The sequence below is a fragment of the Dromaius novaehollandiae genome, chromosome 4, assembly GCF_036370855.1.
Source record: "Dromaius novaehollandiae isolate bDroNov1 chromosome 4, bDroNov1.hap1, whole genome shotgun sequence".
Lineage (NCBI taxonomy): Eukaryota > Metazoa > Chordata > Aves > Casuariiformes > Dromaiidae > Dromaius > Dromaius novaehollandiae.
In genome coordinates, this window is record NC_088101.1 from 85,698,865 (window position 1) to 85,719,823 (window position 20,959).

Here is a 20,959-nt window from a genome sequence, read left to right on the forward strand (position 1 = left end):
TTTCATGGGACTCTTTCACTCTTTAAGTTAAAAGGATATCAAAGGGCAGGGGCGGAGGGGAAGGTTTCATGATCAGCGCAATGTGATTCTTTGCTAAGGCACAGATCCATTTGGGTTTGCCATTAATAGAGCCTTCCCTGGCTTCTAAACTAGACAGGAAAAGCTAACTTTTCCATAAGAGGTCTAGTGGGGAAAATGTGTCGATGTTGGCCTGGGGGAATATCCTAAATACGTGGTAGAGGCTATGTGCAATGTCACAACTTCTGAATATATAGGTTGCTTTGTAGGTCTGAACTGTAGAGCTTAGAGCAGTAGTCTTTATGACTGTGTTAAACAGACATATTTGGAAAGGAAAAAAACTTTATCTGTGCTATTTATTTTAGGTTCCTATTACTGTATATGATAATTGTCCGAAGGATAACCCTGCATATTACTGCAACAAAAAGACAAGTTGTAAAAGCTGTGCCATGGATCAAAACTGTCAGTGGGAACCTAGGAATCAGGAGTGCATTGCTTTACCAGGTAGGCATTGATTGTATCTGTGTTTAAAAAAAAAAAAAAAAAAAAAAAAAAAAAAAAGCAAACAAAAACAGGATTAATTCAGTCCAAATTAGGGTTTTTTGCCCTCTTAAAAAAAAAAAAAAAAAAAAAAAAAAAAAAGCCTTATGTAATCTTTTACTGCTGAGATGGAGCAGATAGTATTCTTTAATCATAATGTGTTTGGTACAAAACTTTATTTCAAGGAAGTTTGGAAAGTCTGAGATATTCTTCAGTCTTTTCAGTCCCAATTGTCTGAAGAGGAGTATGATCATTTGTATAATTATTAGCCTATATTTCCTCTCTGTTTTTTCATTTGATAAAAGCAGCACTGTTGATATAATGGCTTTCTGTAAGGTATTAGATTTAATAAAGTATGCCATTTAATTTTAAAGTTAGAATTGTGCGAAAGCAGAATGGCACATACTGGGCAGATTAGACAAATAACATCTAAATGTATAAGGAAAATTCTCTTATTAGAATGTTTCCAGTGGGAGCTCATAGGAGTTGATCATTAGTCTCTTCTGTAGTACTTTTTTTTTTTTTCTTTTTTCTCTCTCTCTTCAGTGACCGGGTAGGAAATACAGCTTCTTCAGCAGTTGACATTTACAGTTAATAAAATATAGAGAAGGGGAGAAAAGCCACAAGGACAGGACCTTCAGACTGGCATGGATTCCTTCCGCTAGTAACCCGCTTGGTCTGGACGTGTCCAGGTCTGGCATCAGCTAGTCTGGAAGAGAGAAAAAATGGAGAGACTTCAGAGAAGAATCATGAGAGCGAGAAAAGCATCTTTTAATGAGACATATAAAGAGCTTAGTCTAGGTTGTTGTAGAGAAGGAGGTGATTTGGTCATATTCTGTAAAAATCCACCTGAAAAGCTGACAGTTGAGAGCTTTTCAGTCTGTTAGACCAATCTAAGACAGCCTGTTGTAGATAGACGTTGGCTCTACAAAGATTCACACTAAAAATGTCCATCGTGTTTCTAGTAAGGGTGACTATAAGTGCATGCGTGGAGGGAAATTGCCCCAAAGTATTATTAGTTCTTTAGTAACGGGCATTACCGTTCTCAAGATTAAACAGGAATTAATCCAGGAAATTTGGTGCTGTGGACAGGATTACCAGCAACCTCCTCCTACGGCAAGTTATCGTTGCGGTTGAAGATACGGCTTAAGGCATCAGCAGAATATTCATTTGCTTTCCTCTACTCTTTCTTCTGAAATAATTTTAGTATTCTAGGTTCAAATAAGTGCTTTTACTACCTACTACAGATTATTAGAAAATGGTGTCTCTCCTTAGCTCCCCTAAACAGTTTTCCTTTCTTCCAGATTATTTATAAGTAGATATTTTTGATGATGCCAGCCAAGCTGGCAAACCTGTGCTGCTCTTGGATGGGACTCTAGGTTTTATTTTGGTGGAACAGCTCTTTCACTGCTTTGAATGTAGTGAAATCACCTGCACGTCTTGTTTTATGTTTCTCTCTTTCTCCCTCCTCCCTTTCCAGAAAATATCTGTGGGACGAACTGGCATTTGGTTGGCAACTCATGCTTGAAAATCACTAACACAAAGGAGAACTATGATCATGCCAAACTGTCCTGCAGATCCAATGGTGCTTTTCTGGCTTCTCTTACGACCCAGAAAAAGGTGGAATTTGTTCTGAAGGAACTGCAGAAGATGCAGGCTTCGGTGAGTGCTTCTCTTTAATGTCCTCTGACTATGGGGAAAGTCCTTGCTGGGGTGTCGTATGCTCTGCCCAGAGTAGACCTGCCTCTTAACCCAAAAAGACTATTTTTTTTTCTTCGAAATTCAGCATACCCTGTGGGTGCTTTTGAAGTGAAATTCTAGAGAATGTAAATGTGAGAGGTAAATAAAAACATGCACGGTACCTCAAAGGTATCGCTTGCTGTAATGAAATCGCATGCGCGTTTCTCTGGTGGGGTATATGACTACAACAGGGACATGAGTGGTTCTCATGACTCATAAAGTATCCTATGAATAACCGTCCCTTTGGGGCACCATCGGTATTTAATACAAAGCATTTCAGGTTATTTATTCCATTCTGGAAAGTGCTTAAAGTGTCAGTTTCTTGCTCAGCAGATCTGCATGACTTAGTTGGAGCTAGACAGGCTTTATGTAGTGGCAGGTGCTTTCCTGCTTGAGCCAGCGTGAAGGGAACCAGGATCTATCCCTCCTCGTGCATCAATAAAATAGATTTTTTTTTTCTCCTGGTCACTGGAAGAAGTGGGGAGGTATTCGGGGCAGGTAGCACAGGTGATGCTGAGATCTTAAAAAGCGACGTTGTACAGCTTTGCCGAGAGCCCAGTTTGGCCTGCTGAGCTGCTGCGGCTTGACAGCACATCTGAGTATCTCCTGCGGGTCTGGGAGGCCAGTTTGGGCAGGGCTGGCAAGCAGGAGAAGCTTTGGGTCGGAAAAATTGGGCAGGAGACAGGGAACGTAATATGAGGAGGGAAAGACAGGATATTGGAAAAGTACACGGCTCTAAAATCTTCAAGAATTCCTGGGTATCATAGAGGTTAAGCGTGGTATAAATTCCTAAAGAGACATGGCAACCTTTCCACCGAGCTCCCTAATAGTGTTTGAACACTTATACTGGGGGGGAAATTGTTCAGTAGCTTTTATTTTCTTTATTGTTCTGCAGTATCCTTAATCAAGTGGGCTGTAGAAAGCTAAACAGACTCCTACCTCTTTTCAGTCTATATTAAATGCTTATAATTTCTGAAAAAGCCAGCCTACATTTAGCACTTGCATTTTTACCATTTAATGGCACTCTGCTACTGTGCTGGCGGAGACTGTACCTTGCATTTACTACTTTTTTAACTAAGCTACGTAGAGTTATTCCATAGCAATATGAAAATATGTGGGTATTGGCACGTAGTAATGTGTAACCCTGTTGTGTAACCCTCTGCCACCAAAGCACTTGGATGGAGAAACCGTCCTAACAGTGAAATAATGTGTTGCACTGGTGCAGTTAAGTTGCCTCTCCGCAAAATATAAATCATGCCAAAAAATAACACAACTGTTTCTACAGGGAATTTATGGGGTCTTCATATTGAGACTTTTTTTGTGCTAGTAGAGTGATACTGTTTTGGATTTGACTTGTCCTATCCCTTCTTTTCCCCCATACACACGCAGTCTCTACCAGCAGAGCAGAGCTCTCCTGGCAAGGCTGTAGAGCACGTAGCTTGTGTCATTTAAATTGTATAGCGGACTTCCAGTTTTCTTCCTTGTGTCCGACTGTAGGTCCAGAAGTTCCTTGTTCCTGTATCTAGCCATTTATAGGGGCCACAAACGCGTGAAAAGCACCTTACTGCTAGTTTCACCATCAGCTGGCATGAGTATGTTTGACTTGTTCTCCTCCAAATTTGGATACTAAGAATGTGCTTTAGGAAAAAAAGAAATTGAGTGTTTCCTGAAGGATTTCTTTATCGCTTTTGGCACTTAATTCTCATGGCACTGAGAAACAAATATGTCCCTATTACATTTTTGCAACAGCAGACCTGGCCAAGTCGCACGGGAGCCCTGTATGCCAGCGAGGTTTATTTTCTTTTCAATAGTTGAGGTAATAAAATTGCGCTGTTTATCGATCCTAACATTACGCTTTTGTTTTTTCTAGCCCAAAACTTTGACTCCGTGGGTTGGGCTGAGAAAAATCAACGTGTCCTATTGGTGCTGGGAGGACATGTCGCCCTTCACCAACACCCTGCTCCAGTGGCTCCCCGACGAGCCCAGCGACGCTGGGTTTTGCGGCTATTTGGCCGAGCCGCTCCGGCAGGGCCTGAAGGCAGCGACGTGCATCAACGAAGTCAACGGCAGCGTCTGTGAAAGGCCGGGTAACTATAGCTCTAATCTGCGTGTCTTATGGGGAACCGGTTGAGTAATGTGTATTTATACTTCCTAGAGAGTCATTAAGATCCATTCGTTATCTTTTAAAAGACCGTATCATGATCGTCCTTTAAAAAAAAAAAAAAATGGCTCTGAACAAATGTCTCTTGTACATATTTCTTGCAAGAATTGGGCATTTTCAAACCAGCTCCACGTTTACACTGTTAACTCCGAAATGTTTAAAGTACATAGGAGTTTAATTATTTTTCTCTGAATTGCCTACCTGAATGTGGCATTTAGGTTAATTATGGTATGGAGCCATCTCCTGTTTCAAAAAAAGCAAAATAAAAAATACTTTCTAATTGAACGCCGCTTTCTCCCCTCCTGTGCGCTGTAGCCGGAGGAGAATTTTATCAAAGTTTGAAATTAATTGGGCAGGACACTGTGGAGATAATGAGAAGTTTTAAAAAGAGGCTGTTTGCTTTTGGGGAGAGTCTTCTGGCTTTGTTGGAGCTGCATATCTTTTTAAATGGCTTGGTCTGTTAACTCTCCGTTATAGCTGATTATTTCTGAATACCAATTAGTGCCTTTTTAAGTTTTAAGAAAGTTGGCTGATTACATAAAATTTCTAAGTAAGCGTCACCACTTCAATTTGTACTTTGTGACAGTGCAGGATGCAGATCATAAATACGATATTTTTAACTCAAAATTTCATTGTTTTGTTTTGTTTTTCACTTAGCACATGCAGCACTTTGGTTTAAATTTAAACTTTATTTTATGGCCCGAGAATAATCACTTAAAACTGATGGTTAAGCTGTGGCTTGCACCAGAAATTCCTGAGCGGGTTCTGCTTTAAATATTCATTTTTATGGATGGAGCTGATCAAATTGCTTAATGTACACTGCGATGTTCTCATGTAAAATCTGGGCGTTATTCCCAACGCTTCTGTTATAGCAAAGCAGTGCATTAACAGATGTGTACAGATGCAAAAACTTCATTAGTAACCTTGGACTGATGCACAACGCATTAGTAACCTTGGTGTAACGCGTCTCCAGCTCCGACCGGCAGCACCGCAGTCCAAATGAAGTGTTGCGCATCTGCGATATTTAACCAGTGCTTGGTCTGAAGTTATTGGTGGGCTTTTAATCCTCCGTATTTTTCGGTTGGGCCAAACGTTGATGCCTGCTCTCCGGTCCGCAGCTAACCACAGTGCCAAGCAGTGCCGCACGCCCTGTGCCCTGCGGACGCTGTGCGGCGAGTGCACCAGCGGCAGCTCCGAGTGCATGTGGTGCAGCAACATGAAGCAGTGCGTGGACTCCAACGCCTACGTGGCCTCCTTCCCCTACGGGCAGTGCATGGAGTGGTACACCATGAGCAGCTGTCCGCGTGAGTAGTCACCTCGGGTTTGCCCGTGTTTGCTGACGAAGTTCTCATCCAGCGGCGCGCGTCCGTTATATCGGGTAATTACACAGCAAATTCTGCGAAGGTAACAAGGACCTGCTCCGAGGAGCTTGAAGCGTGTGACTCAGCCCTGCAGTGCACTCCGTGTCGTGTAAAGCGTTAAACAGAATTAGGTCCTGATTAAGGGAACTATCAATTAAGCTAAATGGCAGATAACGTAGGCTTTGAAATGAGATGAAGAAATCTATTTTTTTTTTTCAGAGGGAGAAGTACTTGTTTCGTTATTTCAGTTTCTAGCCTTCAGATTGATTGTGTTATGTAATTTCATGTGATTAACTTCTCTTTTATCTCTCTTTTTTAAATCTTTTCTATATCCCTTTTATTCATACATGTAATTTAACATTAGCTCATCTGTATCAAATCCAAATCAGGGATTATACGAACACTTTACCCTGAAGTATTGTCTCCCTATATCCCAGAGTAGAGATTTCTAATTTATTTAAAATAAGTGTTTTTCTTTTTCTTAGTAGATGCGAGCAAATTGCAAAAGATTTATGATGCTTTGAAAAACTGCTTTCTGTGGCTGAACATTTGTTTTATTTTTTCTTTGTCAGAAGAAGTTGTTGAATTCCTTAGGAGTCAGGAAAGCCAGGGCTATTTGGGTATGTGGCTAGCAGATGGAGAGGAATATGCTTCTGGCCCACAGGAAGGAAGTTGGGCAGTTTGAGTTGCTGCAAGAACTTCTGGAAGCTGACGAGAATAAGCCCGGATAGCTCAGACTGCTATAAATTAAGAGATGGAGAGAATTAATTTCAAGTGACTGTCAAACAGGAGTTTGTGAACTTCTCGTACTCCCAGAGGTCAAAAGTTGGAGGAAGCAGCAGGCAGGAGATGAGTAGATAAAAAGAATGCAAAACAATTTTTTTCACCCCTCTTCTCCACCCCCCCTTACCCCCAAAAGGCAAATATTATCAATTTAACATCAAAATAGAAATTCTGCTCATTGTGGAACACAGAGTATCTAAAAATTCATATTTTTTTGAGGTTGTACTAGGAAAAGAAGAGCGAAACTTCTCTGTATGTTGGAGTTTCCCTCACCCCAGAAAAAGTCCCATTTGGGAAAGGAACCGCTGAGTCGTGGTGATGGTTCTTCCTTGACTTAGTTACTTGCCGGGCCTGAGGAGAGCTTGAACGTGGCACTCTACCTTAAGAAGACAAATTACTTGTGTACTCTGTGCTTCCTGACTCGGATATAGATACTTTAAGTAGTAGCATGCGACATTAAAATGCGTGATGAGAAGAGGCTTGAAGTATGTAAACAAACTTTTTTAGCCTTTGCTTCAAAACAGCTCACTTTATCTTCTGAGTTGTTGTAAACCAAACAGTGAAGTTTGTAGCTGGGAACGTTCTGCTATGATTTTAGTGCGTGGTATTTAATGGTCAGAAAAACCTTATATGTGTATTGCATAGTTTCATAAATCACTGATTAAATCAACATTTGTTAATAAATTTATCTACTTATGATTTATTTTATTTATAATCTAATTATTATATTTATCTCTATAATTTATTTTAAAGTAAATATGCTAATGGGAATGAAAATGGTATTGTTATTATAGCTGAATATCAGGCTGAAGGTATATGTTTTGGAGGAGATAAATACTTTAGGTCACAAAAGACATGCAAGAAATTCTGCTTGCTTTGTTGCCTATGTTGTGAGACAGGGATTTGTTTCACAATTTGGTTTTTGTTTTTTATAGCCGAAAACTGTTCAGGCTACTGCACGTGTGGTCACTGTTTGGAGCAGCCCGGCTGTGGATGGTGTACTGATCCGAGCAACACCGGGAAGGGGAAATGTATAGAGGGCTCCTACAGGGGTCCGGTAAAGATGCCAACCCCATCTGCAACAGGGAAACACAGCTTGGAACCCATCCTCAACGTCAGCATGTGTCCTGCGGAGAATAGATATAATTGGTCCTTTATTCAATGTCCAGGTAAATGAGCTGAATTTAGTTGTTCAAACATTTCAAAGGTTGCAAAAAAAGGTTCCCTACAAACCTTTACTGAGTTAACATTTTTTATTTATTCAGTTTAGGATTGTTTAAAAAGAGACAGTTCATTCTTTGAAGGTTTATTTAAGGCTTGGGGTGATTCTGAAATAATGTTTTTGACACCAAATATGTGGAATTAAATTACATGGCCTGCTGCTAACCCTCTCTTCCCAATTCCTCCTTGTAAGTCTGTCCCACCAGATGCTTCCAATCTTGTCAGTCCAGTATTTGCATAATAGTTTGGAGTTCAGCTTACTGTGTGTTGCTTTAAATTTCAGGTTTTCGGTACAGTCTTGTCTTTGCACTTATGCATTGCTAGAAAGACTGCAAGAACCTCTTTGAAGTTTGTGTGAAGCGGTTTCATTCATAAGTCAACTGAGCAGCCTCTACAACATACAGACTTTTGAGGTGCTATGTGAAGTGCTGTATTTTAACACACATGCTCATCCTTTTCTGTTTTCTTCAGCCTGCCAGTGCAATGGGCACAGTAAGTGTGTAAATGAAAGCATCTGTGAAAAGTGTGAAAATCTAACAACTGGCAAACACTGTGAAACTTGTATTTCTGGCTACTATGGTGATCCTACTAATGGAGGAACATGTCAGCGTAAGTGATGTCTTAAATCTTCCTGCATTGAAATCTTTGATGTTTTTCGCTCGTTCCTGTTATCTTAACCCAAATTACATCCTGATTCTAGGTTTGAATAAACTATGTAGGCTTCTAATTTGCTCTTAATTTGAATAGAAAGGTAGTAATCTAAGCATCTGGTGTAACCTTGCTCTTAGTGAATGTCTTATTTCACACGAAACCAATGTTCAAGGAACATTAAGGTTCTGAGACACGTACTCAAGCATAGAAGAGAAAATTAAATATTCGTACAATCAAGACACAATCCTTGCTGCTTCAAGTGAAAGACACAGAAATTCCTTGGTGAAATTCTTTGACTTGCATTATGCAGGATAAGGATTATTTTTACCATCCTTTTTAAACTTAAAACTAACCCATGATTCAGTGTGGTCATTTGAATGTTCGATGATCCTCTTTTGAAAAGAAATTGTGTTAATCCCAGTGTCTTGGACAAATTTCTCCTTATCTAAATTCTACCTTTTATTACAGTCGGTTAATGCGTTGTTGATTTATTGTCATAATCATCTGCTTAGCAGAAGTGTAGCCATATTTCACTGAGAAGTTGGCTGGATTTCATTTTAGGATTAGGTGATCCCTGTTATAATTGCATTTTAAGTCTGTAAAGTGCTGATGGGCTCTTTGGCACAACTGGGAAACTAACCTGGAAGGTTTGTTCTGTCCTTAAATCTCAACATTGTCATGAATTACAGCTTATTTCACAGTGTCGTAGCGTGGGGAGACCAGTTACAAACTAGAATTTAGCTGCGATAGGTGATACACAATTTTAAGGGAAGATGTTCCTTGCCCCAAAGAGATCTAAAAGGAGAATGTAGTTGAATGGACAGTAATGACAAAGGTAGGACAGAGATAATGTTGTTCAGTCTGAGGGTAGTATCAGCCTCAGTCCAGTGAATTTAAGTGGTTTGTAGGCATTGTGGAAGAAGTAGCTGAAGGTGGTTAATGAAGGGACATCGCAGTCTTTGAGTTGTTCTTTCTGAATGTGGAAACGATCCAGGAGAAAGTGTGTGGAAATCCATCTAGGGTGCCTCCTGGAAATGACATCGACCTTCTGGGTGAGGGTGAGAGCCACTTGCTGGAGTGTGAATGACCCGTTTCTTAAAGCAAGAGCAAGTAGGTGACGTTTGACTCTACAAAGAAGGACCCTCCAGTGGAGAGATTTAGGGGGGAGCATGAAATGATCAGAGACAGGCTTATAACATTATTTTCCTGGCAGTGCTCCAAATGGGCAGGAGTGGTAGAAGGCTGCATTCCTCTGAGAACAGGGTGTTGCAGTGGCTGGGACATGAAATTATGACAGACAACACAATGCCAGGGGTACAACGGAAAAGGTCCACCTTTGACACTTTATTCCAGAGCACTATCTGCAAGATTAAATACTGCTGATATTCTTAACCTTGTTTTGCACAAAGATAATTTGAAGTGCGGGAATGAATAAATTGAGAGCGAGCTGGCATAAGAAAATATAAAATTCTACTCTGAGCATTCAGTTTTAATCACTGGATTGCAATGTGCCATTTTATCGTTGTTGTTGTTGTTGTCTGCGTGTGGAAATTCCAGAGTAAGTTACTTAGGACTCTTTTCTAAGAGGAGCATCCAGAAATAGTTCGTTGAGATAATGAATGATAGACTCGAGTCCTCCAGTCGCCTGAAAAAGAAATTAGAAAATGTGTTGAGAGACTGTGGCACAGCATTCATTCCGTATCTGATGAAACGAGTAGCTCATGTCAAAAGTGCTCTGCTCTCGAGTGCTTTGGGCCCAGGTGTTTAAATTTGCTATGATTTAAAGCTATTTACCGTGCAAGCGAAAGAAGCAGGGAAGCAGGAGGTTGGGCATGAGAAAGAGCAATGTGGGCTGGAAGAAGGAAAGCAAGGGGAAATGGACCTATCTGATGCAGCCAGAGTGAGTGCCGGCGATTTATGATTTTGCTCCATGGAAAAGGTTTCCAGAGGGGAATTCCTTAGTGGTGAGCATTGGCTGATGGGCATCAGAGCCTACGCTGAGATACCAGGAGTTTGAGAAACACGTAGTAGCCTTTGGGGCAGATAGGGCTGTGCAGAGCTGGAAGTGGTGGAGATAGGGTTGAGGAGCCAAGAAGGGGTAAAAAGAGTGGGTGGGAGAAGATACCTTTCCCTGTCACTCTCTGCTGCTAGGGCAGGTGAACTTTGCTTTATCACTTGTGTTCAAGGATTTTTAATGAACTGCAGCTATCTCTCTGAAAGGACTTTTTGCATACCATCGTCGGCAATGGTTTTTGCAGTGCTGGGCAGATAATAAGCAGATGGTAGCTGGTTCGCTCCTCCGCGGTTGCTTTTAGAAAGTGTCCAGCACAGAACAGCGTTAATGAGGAAGGGCAGGAAATACAGCACATCAAATGTGAAAATAGCTGTAAGGTGCTTTCTCCGCGTTCAGTATTTCTGAGTTTTCTGATTAAACTTTCGCATGAAAATATGTTAGCGCTAGATAAGAAAGTTATTTGCGAGAGAACGGAAGGCGCTATTATGTCTGAAATCAGATAGCCTCCGTGGCAGTGATTTTAAACCGCTCGGCGGAGAGCTTGCTGGTGGCCCACATGGAGCCGGTGGTGACACGATGCTGCCTTGCTTCCCCCCGGCTGCTCGGCTGCAGAATCCTCCAAGGAGGGTTTCTCGTACACTTTTCTGTCGATAGCTTGTTTCCAAACTTCATAATTGTCTGAAGAGCCACGAGGAAATGTCTCCTCGCTGCGTGTTCCAGTCCTCTGGTAAACGATCTCCGCTAATGGGGCTCGTAGGAAGATGCATAAATAAAGAAGACTGCTTTAAATAGAGATGTTTGAATGTGTGAACTTCTCAAGCAGATGGCTGAAGAGCAGAGTGAAGGACTGAGCATTTATGTTATTGTTCAAGATATTGCGATCTGCATCGGAACAACATGACATTAGAAATCTCTCCTCATTTTTACTTATATTAATGTTGAACATTAATCAAATTTCACTCTGCTTACATTTCGCAAAGCATAAGGAAGGAAGTACAAGGCATTCTCAGTAGTACTAAGATTTTTTTTTTTAAGTGCCACTAATGAGAAATGTTTGCCTCACAGAATACAATTATTTTGTCAAATCTTGATGCAGTCTACTTGTTTCCACAATGGGCCTTTATGGTTCTTCGTATTTTATTCCGTGTTGCTGCTAGGAAACCAGTCATCCACAACTGAGAAGCACAATTAAGTGTCCCTGATACGACGTAGCTTCCCTTACGTGCCAATATAAAGAAGACATCCATACGATTTATAAAATGAGGTCCGAGGTGGGCAAAGATTTTCAGACTGGATTCTTTCATGTCAAAGAATCTGCTGGTACATTAAATGGCTCGTGTCTTGAAATGGTTTGGCTTATCTCATCGTTTCTTAATGAGGAGACACCAGCCTTTAAAGAACACTACCTCCAGCAAGCTCAGGGACCACAGAGGACGGATCTTCTTTGTGTTCTTTTCCCCTTCTCAGACTGCACACTCTCCATGTGCAACTCTGAAAATGAATGCATCTTCCAGTTCATTGATCGAATACCTCTTAAAAGATGCACCCACCTTCTGAAAAAAAGTTATGGTATCTGTTTTTCTAATTATAGTAAAGATAACTTCAAAAAGAATGTTTTTTTGGTTTTTTTGCATGTACCTTCACTGCTCCTTTATGGATAAAGGTCTGAAGCTGTGTTGACATTAGCATTTTAGTTTGAATCAGTTCCCACTGTCCTACTTTGGTGCATGTTGCAAGTGGTCTTGGGGTATGTAGACTGGTCTACTTTGAGGTATAATTAAACCAGAAGATCTGGTCTAGGGTCTGATGTCCTTCAACCATGACTGGGTGGCATTTGGTTCACAAGACCAGACTAAAGCTGTTCTAAAATGAGTATTGTATTCCCCGCAATGATTGTTTTACACTGCAGACAGACTTGTGTCATTTTCTCAAAAATTGTTTTCTTTCTAGATAGAGCTCTAGAAGCATAAGGGACTTGTTTTACTTGCCAAAAAAAAAAAAAAAAAAAAAAAGTGATCATAGTCTCCCCTCCAGAGTTTAAGAGTTTGAGTGAAATGTGTTGGCAAGCCCCAAACTATTCCAAATATTATCTGTTTCCCACTGTTTATGTTATCTGTAGTGCCATCTAGCAACAAAAGAGGAAGTTAAATAGATTTTTGGAAGCTACAAAGGCACAGGCTGATCGTGATTTCATACAAAAACATACAGTCTTGGAAGCCTCTCTCGCTCTGGTTTGACACATGCCTCTATTTTTAGCTGCCTTTAGTATCACAAAGAAACCAAAGACTACCAAAGGGGTTTTCATGTGTGGTTTAATTGTCGACGTATCACAGTTTGGCATCTAAAGGATTTAATTGCTATCAAATCTGTCTCTCTTGCTTCATTCAAAATTGCTTCATTTTTTTTCCCCCTCCTCCCCCTCTGCTCAACAGCTTGCAAATGCAATGGCCATGCCTCCGTCTGCAACACAAACACAGGGAAGTGTTTCTGCACTACCAAGGGGATAAAAGGAGACGAGTGTCAACTGTGAGTTTGTTTCACCGTTATTATTTTTGAAATCAAAAGGCCGTGCGTGTACTGGAATGGGACCCCGACGTTTTTTAACGACTGCATTTATGTCTCTGCTCATCTCTTAGTGCTGACAGTCGACTAACTCCGTTGCCTGTGCAGCCAGCTGTGCTTTCCCTGGAGGGATAACATGAGCAAAATTATTTCCTTAAGTTTCCCATTTTAAGAGCGTTTCACCTGCAAATGTCATGCAGAGTGTGTAGGGTGAAAGCTAAGCCTGCACTTCCCAAACTGTGCATACCACTTTGCTTATCCCTCAACTTTATTATTTTTTTAATTGCTAGATTTTTTTTTTAGTTTCTGGGCACTCGGATGCAGTTCTGAGGGAATATAGATATATCAGAAATAAGAGGGGAAAAGACTTCAACCTTCAAGCATTTTAATGGAGCACTTTCAGAGCAAATATTTGCAGGAGAATTCTCTGTAATATAGCAGAAATGCTTTTAGTGAAATGCTAATGGAAATTGTTTTGTTGCCAGGTTTATTTTTAAAGTGTTACTCGCATGAGTAAACGTTGTAGGACTGGATCCTGCATTGTCCGTAAATGGAAACTTTAGTATTTGACTGTAGTGACCAATTGCATGCATCATGTAGAACTATTAAATACATTTCAAATGGATGCAAAGGTTAATACTCATAATTTTATATTTCATTTTCACTGCTTTCTAGTTTGTTTTGTGCAGATCTGTGAGATTTGCGTCATTCCTTCAGGAACACAGAATAGCTCAGACATGCATCTTTTATTTTTCATTATGTACTGTTATCGGCACAGGTGGTGTTTTCTGGTTGTTATTGGCTGGGGATAAATAAAACTGAAGAAATGCATTAATTAAAAATATTTTTTTATTTGTTTTTTTTTTTTTAGATGTGAAGTTGAAAATAGATATCAGGGAAATCCACTTAAAGGAACGTGTTACTGTGAGTACTGTTGAGATTTTTTTGGAGGTAGCAAATGTGTTTGACATTTGAAATGCATTATCTAAAACTAATATTATTTACCTCAGCGTCTGTTTAAAATACAGGGGATTAAGAGTAGGACTAGAAAATGGTTTTTTTAAAAATCAGTTCTCTAAAAACTTGTAATTTAAAGAAAACCAAAATGTTCTTCTTGATAATGTCTGTGTCACCACTGGACCCATCAGAGCAGACTTTAGAATTTTTCTAATTTTACATGACTTTGAAATGAAATCTGATTGTCTGGAAAATACTCTAAAATACAATGACTGTAATGAGTCAAAATCAAAGTATATTTTTGGAATTTTTGTTAGAGGAAAAAAAAGGCTTTATTTTATTCCATGTTAGAATGGGTAAAGTTTCAAAATTGCCTTGGTTGCTTTGAAATGAACAGTTGGATCTCTGTGCAAATCTAGAAGATACTTTGCCAAGATGCAGATTACTTAGTGGATACTCTCCAGCTTCTCTTTGCAGTTATTAGCAATCAGCACATTTAGAGGCATGGATAGGTATAATCTTAAATTACCTAATGATACACATCTCAGATATAATTTGTGTTTCACAAAAATACTAAGCAAGCTGTATTTAGCAAATCTGAATTCTGCTTTAGCAAAGCAGGGATGCTGATGACTTCTCACGGTAGTCTTTTTGCACGTAGGACCTAACACCTTGGTGCCAATGGCAGGGGTGGTGGATTAAGCAAAAAGGTGGAAAAGGCAGAACTTTGCAACTTTCACAACAGCAACCTTGTGCTATACAGGCTGAAGATCTCTCTTATTTTTCTTCTGCCTTAGAAGTTTCTCTTTTGGTGCTTGAGTTGTGGGTAGACATCAGAAAGAGAAGAAAAACATCAGTTGTATAACCTCATATTTATTATTGCTTGGTATATCTCTGCATAGCTTTGGGAATGTGCAGAAGTCATAGTACTGTGCTTTAACAGAAGAATATTGGTGGATACACCCCCAGACTTGGCTGGTCACTGCTGGTTAACAGAGAAGTGGTGTTTAAACCCAGACAGACACGAGCAATAGGAGGACATACAGGTAGACTGAACGGCTGGTCCTGGCATGATGCGATTCAGTGCTGGATGGCAGCTGGATGATCACCAAGCAGCTGCTCGGTAGAAACACCCCCTGAGGAGCACTGCTGTACAGAAACTTAATCCAATCTCAAGTGAGGGTTATACAGTCCATTTTATCATACTAGTATTCCCTAAGAATGTGGAGACATTTCAGTATGGAAAAAGTAAACATGTTACCAGGTTTTCCCAATGTAGAGGTATGAACAGTCTTTTAGTTTAAGGCTGGATGCTCCTACCTGAAAAGCATGGGCCTCTTATTCCCTCTAGGTTCAACCTGAGAGGATCAAAGTGCCAGAAAAGTCCAGAGTATCTCTCCTTTTTGTGCAGGATCATACATACATGGGACTCACTTGTAACAGCGCAGTGACTCCTAGTTGTGCTCTCAGTGCAAGAAGCACTTTAGTAACATGCCTTGCTTTGCAGAAGGTAGTTTTATTCCAAAACATGCGATAACTTTCTCCTTGTGTTCTTTACAGATACTCTTCTCATTGACTATCAGTTCACCTTCAGCCTTTCTCAAGAGGATGATCGTTATTACACAGCCATCAACTTTGTAGCAACACCTGAAGAGGTGAATTTTCTACCTTCCATTTAAACTTCATCCTCTGGCTATATGTTCATCATCCTCTCCTGACCATGGAGATGATGAATTGTCATAGTTCTGCGAGTGTCCAGAGCTAGTCTCTTGATGTAGCAAATGTTCAATTCAGCAGAGCAACCAGAACCTTCTGATCTTCTTGGTCTTGGCCCACGCAGTTTCAAATATTCATGGTAAAATTATATAAGGACCCACTGTTCATTTCTTTCTTTTTTTTCATTTGTTTGAACAGCTTGCTGAGCAGCTCTGGTTTTGCTAGTTGTTCACCCCATACCTTGTGTCTGTATTCTTACTGTTTTACTCCAAGCACATGACTTGTTTTGTTCTTTATTATGCTTTTCTTGGTGAGGAGAATACTACTTTCAGAAAATGAAAATAGTTCTGTAGGTTGTCTTTTGCTTCATGTAAAGATGCTTAATGTATTTGCTTTATGTAAATAATCCATTCCAAGATTCCTTTCAGTAAAGATTTGCTAGGAAAACAGTGCAGTAAAAATGGGTTTTCTTTTTTTTTTTTTTTTTTCTTTAGCAAAACAGAGACCTTGACATGTTTATCAACGCATCTAAAAACTTCAACCTCAACATTACGTGGTCAACAAGTTTTGCAGGTAAAACAAGTATGATCTTAGTTTAGTTTACTTAAAGATAAGGAAAGTTGCTTGGTAGCTTGTTTCAGTTAAAACTGATACCAGTTTTCAAAAAAACCCCCACAGATTTAGTTGAGGAAACCTTCCCCCCCCCCCCCCCCCTTGCTTTTCTTTTAACCCGTAAACTTTTTATATCATATTCTTAGATGTTGGACTTGGGGCAGACATAAAACATTAGAAGAACTATGTTTTTCTTTCTTCTCTTTTCCCATCTTGTAACAAGTTTTGGAGACAGCGAAGGTGCTACTTTAATGTTTAGTAATGCAGTATCTCTTCATACATTGATTTTGATAATGTGATGCAACTCAATAGTAGCGTTTAGATGAATAGTTCATTTTATTGTCATTGTAATAACTTTAGAACTCAGGATACTTGGCCCTTTTTGTTTATCACTAAAAATATGCATTGAAACATCTTTTCTTGCTACTTCTTGACATTTTAAAACAGCGGGCACACAAGCTGGTGAGGAAATTCCAGTTGTTTCAAGAACCAACATAAAAGAATACAAGGACAGCTTCTCCAACGAGAAATTTGATTTCCGCAACAATCCAAACATCACTTTCTTTGTTTATGTCAGCAATTTCACCTGGCCGATAAAAATACAGGTGGGTGCTCTTAATGTGCATACAATTATTTAAAAATATTTGTTTTTTCCCTCAAGCAACATGGTAATTTGGTGTGCTGCGTATTGTCCAAGCTGAGCCAGCTCTCAGAGTAATCCTGCAACAGACAAAGGGTTTTGATATTCCTGATTAAGAGCAAAATAGTGCGTCATCTTCTGATGTCACCTCAGCCCAGTGGATCTGCAAACACACTGTGAAGTGAGTGGGTTGCTTGCTTATTAACAGAGCTGTAGTCTAATGACGTCTTTGACTTTTAAGGTGTAGCTGTTGTCCCTTGATGTTGAGGAAAGCAAATAAGGAATCCAAAAGCCAAAAACCAAGCCCAGAATGAGAAAACAGAGGAGATGCTCTTAGTGTCTGTTTTCTGTCTTTTTCTTGGAAGGCATAGCTGAAGGGTCATCCTGCTTTCTTCTTTTGTTGTCCAAGGTGAGGTGGTACCTGCAGAATGACACAAAGTTCATTATTTCCCTTAATTCAGTGCAGTCACATGTTGCCTCGGGTATCAGATGGTCTGTGATAAGACTAGTGCTGCAGAAGCAGTGGAGGAAGCTCAGTGGTTCATGAAAACGCTCACAGAGCATAGACATCAATCATGAAGATTTTGCAACTGTGTTTGCAGCTAGTAATTCAGAGGAGCTTTGGCCACTTTTTTGCTGTGGGCTAGTTTTGGTACCAGCTGGCACTGTACTTAAAGTGGTACAAGGGCCCTTTGAAGGGGAAAATAACTTCTAGGTCTGGAACAGAGACCTAAAATGAGGCTCTATGTGCTTGAATTCTGCCTGTTTAAGAAGCTTGGTCAAATGTAGGAACCCAGATTCTTCCATCTCCACCTTTATTTAACTGTTGTTAGAATTACCTTGTGAAAGCTGGCAACTTCTCATGAATTTACTTGATATTGCAGACATTCCAGTTACAGAAACTCACCATAGGGATCATTTCTGACAAAGATAATGCACATCATAATATCAAGCAAGGTAATGATGTCCCAGTGGAAAAATGTGCTTAAGCTGTAGAGGTATTTTTCAAGGTTTTTCCTGAACTTTTTAAAATATTACAGTTATTTGTGAAATGTTGGAATCACCTTCTGGTAAAGATAGTGGGTTTTTTAAGCACTTGTGGAACTTTGTCAAGCCAAATACAGACAGGTAGACTTGACAGACTGAACTTGGACTACACTTCCTTCTTAGTTTTTAATATCGCTTGCCATATTAGTAATTATTTTCGAGTTGGAGAATTTTTGTCTGGTTTACGGATTGGTAAAATCTTAACTCATTGATTGATTAATCTTAATTTTTAGATATGAAGGAGCTTGCAAGAATTGCAAGTTAAAACTTCTGCTGGCTTTTCCTATGCCTCCTCATCTAGATACAAGCTCTAAATTTTCTGTAGTGCCACACTTGGCTGGGTAGATTGCTTTAACAACCTTGCGTTATTTCATGTGCCGTTTCTTTTGGAGTGCTGGGTTACATGCTGTCTGGTTTCACGGACTTTGAACACACTGAAACATCTGAGTTCTGTTTCCACCTTGGTGGCATGTCTTTCTGTGACCTCCTTCCCATTAGACGTTTTGCCTTGCTCCTATTTCAGTGTCCTTGTCCTTAATGAAAACTCTAATTTAGTTTTAGGGATATAGCTGATTGATTTTAATCTCTTTCCCCTCCTCACTGCATACCCTCTTCACTTTCCTTTTATGGTCTCCTTTACTCATATGGCTCACACTTGTCTTGCTATTTTGTTTATCATTTGCTGAGGTGTAGCACAGCTTGACATTGAGCAGTTCTTACTTTATCTCTGTACCACTTGCTGGCTTTTAAGACATGCCTAATGAATCTTTTTCCTCTCCATAACATGTAGGCTCTTTAATTGTTCTTTATGTCCTTTCTCAGGTTGGTTTTGAGGATACAGATCTCAAATAGCTCTGCATCTTTGACCTGAGAGAAGTTCTTAGATGGTTGCTTTCTCATTCCTTATTTCCTTAGTCCACTTGATTTTACTTATTTAATTTCTCATAGTTAAAAGGAGTGAGCTTTGATTCTCTTGGTTTATCCTTAGTTTATCCTTAATTTAATCTGAACATGCTTGCGTGCAGTCAATCCAAGGTAGTTTTATGTGGCCAAATCTTCTCTAACGTCCTTGCTATGTGCCAAAATGAAGTCAAAAATAGCATCAGCTCTTATTGGTCGAGAGACTTCTGTGAAGAAGTCTGCCAGCAATATCACATCCAGGAATATGGGGTCCTCATGATTACTGTTGGCACGTGCTGTTTAGTGGGTATCTAAAAGATTTGTTTCCTCGAATTGACGTTTTTCTATCATCTGTCTCTGAATACCTGTTGGTGTTGAACATCTCAGCCTTTTCTCGTGTTTGCAGTAGCAATTCTTCATTACTTGTTAGGGCTTTGTTGTCCTTCTCCAGGAAGACCACCTACACCCCCTTTTGCTGGCGATCCTGTCAGCTTGGCGTGGCATTCCTCCTTCCTAACGGGAATTCAGCAATGTTGCTTGTTTGGGCACAAGTTAAAATCAGGCTCCTCCTGCATCCTTCAACAGCCTTTTTAGACTCAAGTCTGCATTTTACATCCCTGAAGCTGCAAGGTCTTCTATTTATTAGCTCTATCCACACTTGGGATGGTTGTCCTGTCTCCTTCACGAAGAACCTGTAGCTGTATAGACCTGCTGTTTGCTGATACCACACTGTATTTTCAAGCCATTCACCATCTGGTGTAACCTCGCAGTTTAAGGTCATCGGCTATGTCTTTACCAAAGTCTGCAGCTACATCTTCAGTCTTCTGATCATCTGTGCTGTTGGATTGAATGCCACCCAAAAGATAGTCTAGACTGGGTGCTGAGACACTTTATGGTTTGACTATATACTTCTCGTACAAGCCAGGGGTACTGTTTTACTCTGACACTTCTTTTCCTTCCTTGACATCCTGATATTTTTCAGAGCAGTTCATAGGTAGGAGATGACATTATAGATAGTAATGGTTCCATAGAGGAAAAACTAGGGAGAAGTCAGTAAAAAAGTATGATTTTTCTCCAGGACTCACTGTGTCCTTTCAGGTCCTGGGTAATCTTCCGTGGTGGACTGAGCCACCTTCAATTCTCCTTAGTTGTATTCTCTGCTCCTACCTGTCCTTTCTACTCCTCTTTCTTGTTTGCTTTCCCTCTTTTTTCCATTTTTTGCCAAGTCTGAGCTCTCTGTGGAAGGGCATCTTTAACGAGAAAAGACAGAATATGGATATTTGGGGCAAAGACTTGCTTAAAGTCAGTCCTTGATTGGGGTTTTCTGCAGGATTTAAAATAGAGCAATGGGTTGACCTCCAACTTCTTGACCACACTGCTTTCCTGACCGTTCCTTCAGTACTCGCCCTATACTCCATTCTTCGCTGGAATAGTTTGTAATCAGACATTTTTTATTCCTTTTTCTAAGTGACCGTCCCTTATTTCACTGCATAAAAGTTCCTATGCAGTTTAGGTTTACTTCTTCAGGGCACGCTGACTTGTTAATTAAAACTGAGTGCAACGGTATGGCCAGGATGCAAGCTATTTTTCTTTTCGCAGAGGCTTAGTTTTGCTCATTGCAGTTATGCTCCGAAACTTCTTGCAACTACAGAATATGTTTCCATTTCCCTTTGGCAATTACAGTGCTTTCAATATAAGAAATGCAATGAAGTCGGTCAAAGTCCGGGACTGCCAGATTGCTGTTGGGAAATGCTGGAAAATATTCTCTCCGTGTGTGTGTGTGTGTGTGTGTGTGTGTGTGTGTGTGTGTGTGTGACCTTGCAGCTTGCACATTTTGTTTTGAACTGTTCCTACGAAGTATGTCAAATGGCATTTAGTATTTTTTGTTTGAATAGCATAATAAGCAGTTGTACACACATTCTCTTATCCTGGCTTATTTTCAATTTAGATATAGTTTATGTAATGACGAAAATGTTTATGTAGATGCGTAATCTTGGATTAGAAAACTTCACAAACCTGCAGTCTTTACTACCGTG

General features: G+C 40.0%; 1 protein-coding gene across 2 annotated transcripts in view; it reads left to right on the forward strand.

Annotated features, from left to right (window-relative positions):
* The window catches only part of ATRN (attractin), a 149,125-nt gene that overhangs the window by 64,643 nt on the left and 63,523 nt on the right, over window positions 1–20,959 (forward strand). For both annotated transcript variants that reach the window (XM_026121801.2, XM_064511647.1), the window contains exons 14-24: window positions 384–522; window positions 2,039–2,220; window positions 4,169–4,385; window positions 5,578–5,763; window positions 7,539–7,772; window positions 8,296–8,433; window positions 12,922–13,015; window positions 13,923–13,975; window positions 15,569–15,663; window positions 16,219–16,297; window positions 16,784–16,941. In XM_026121801.2, the coding sequence (XP_025977586.2) occupies window positions 384–522; window positions 2,039–2,220; window positions 4,169–4,385; window positions 5,578–5,763; window positions 7,539–7,772; window positions 8,296–8,433; window positions 12,922–13,015; window positions 13,923–13,975; window positions 15,569–15,663; window positions 16,219–16,297; window positions 16,784–16,941 (1,575 nt within the window). The remainder of the gene's footprint in view (window positions 1–383; window positions 523–2,038; window positions 2,221–4,168; window positions 4,386–5,577; window positions 5,764–7,538; window positions 7,773–8,295; window positions 8,434–12,921; window positions 13,016–13,922; window positions 13,976–15,568; window positions 15,664–16,218; window positions 16,298–16,783; window positions 16,942–20,959) is intronic.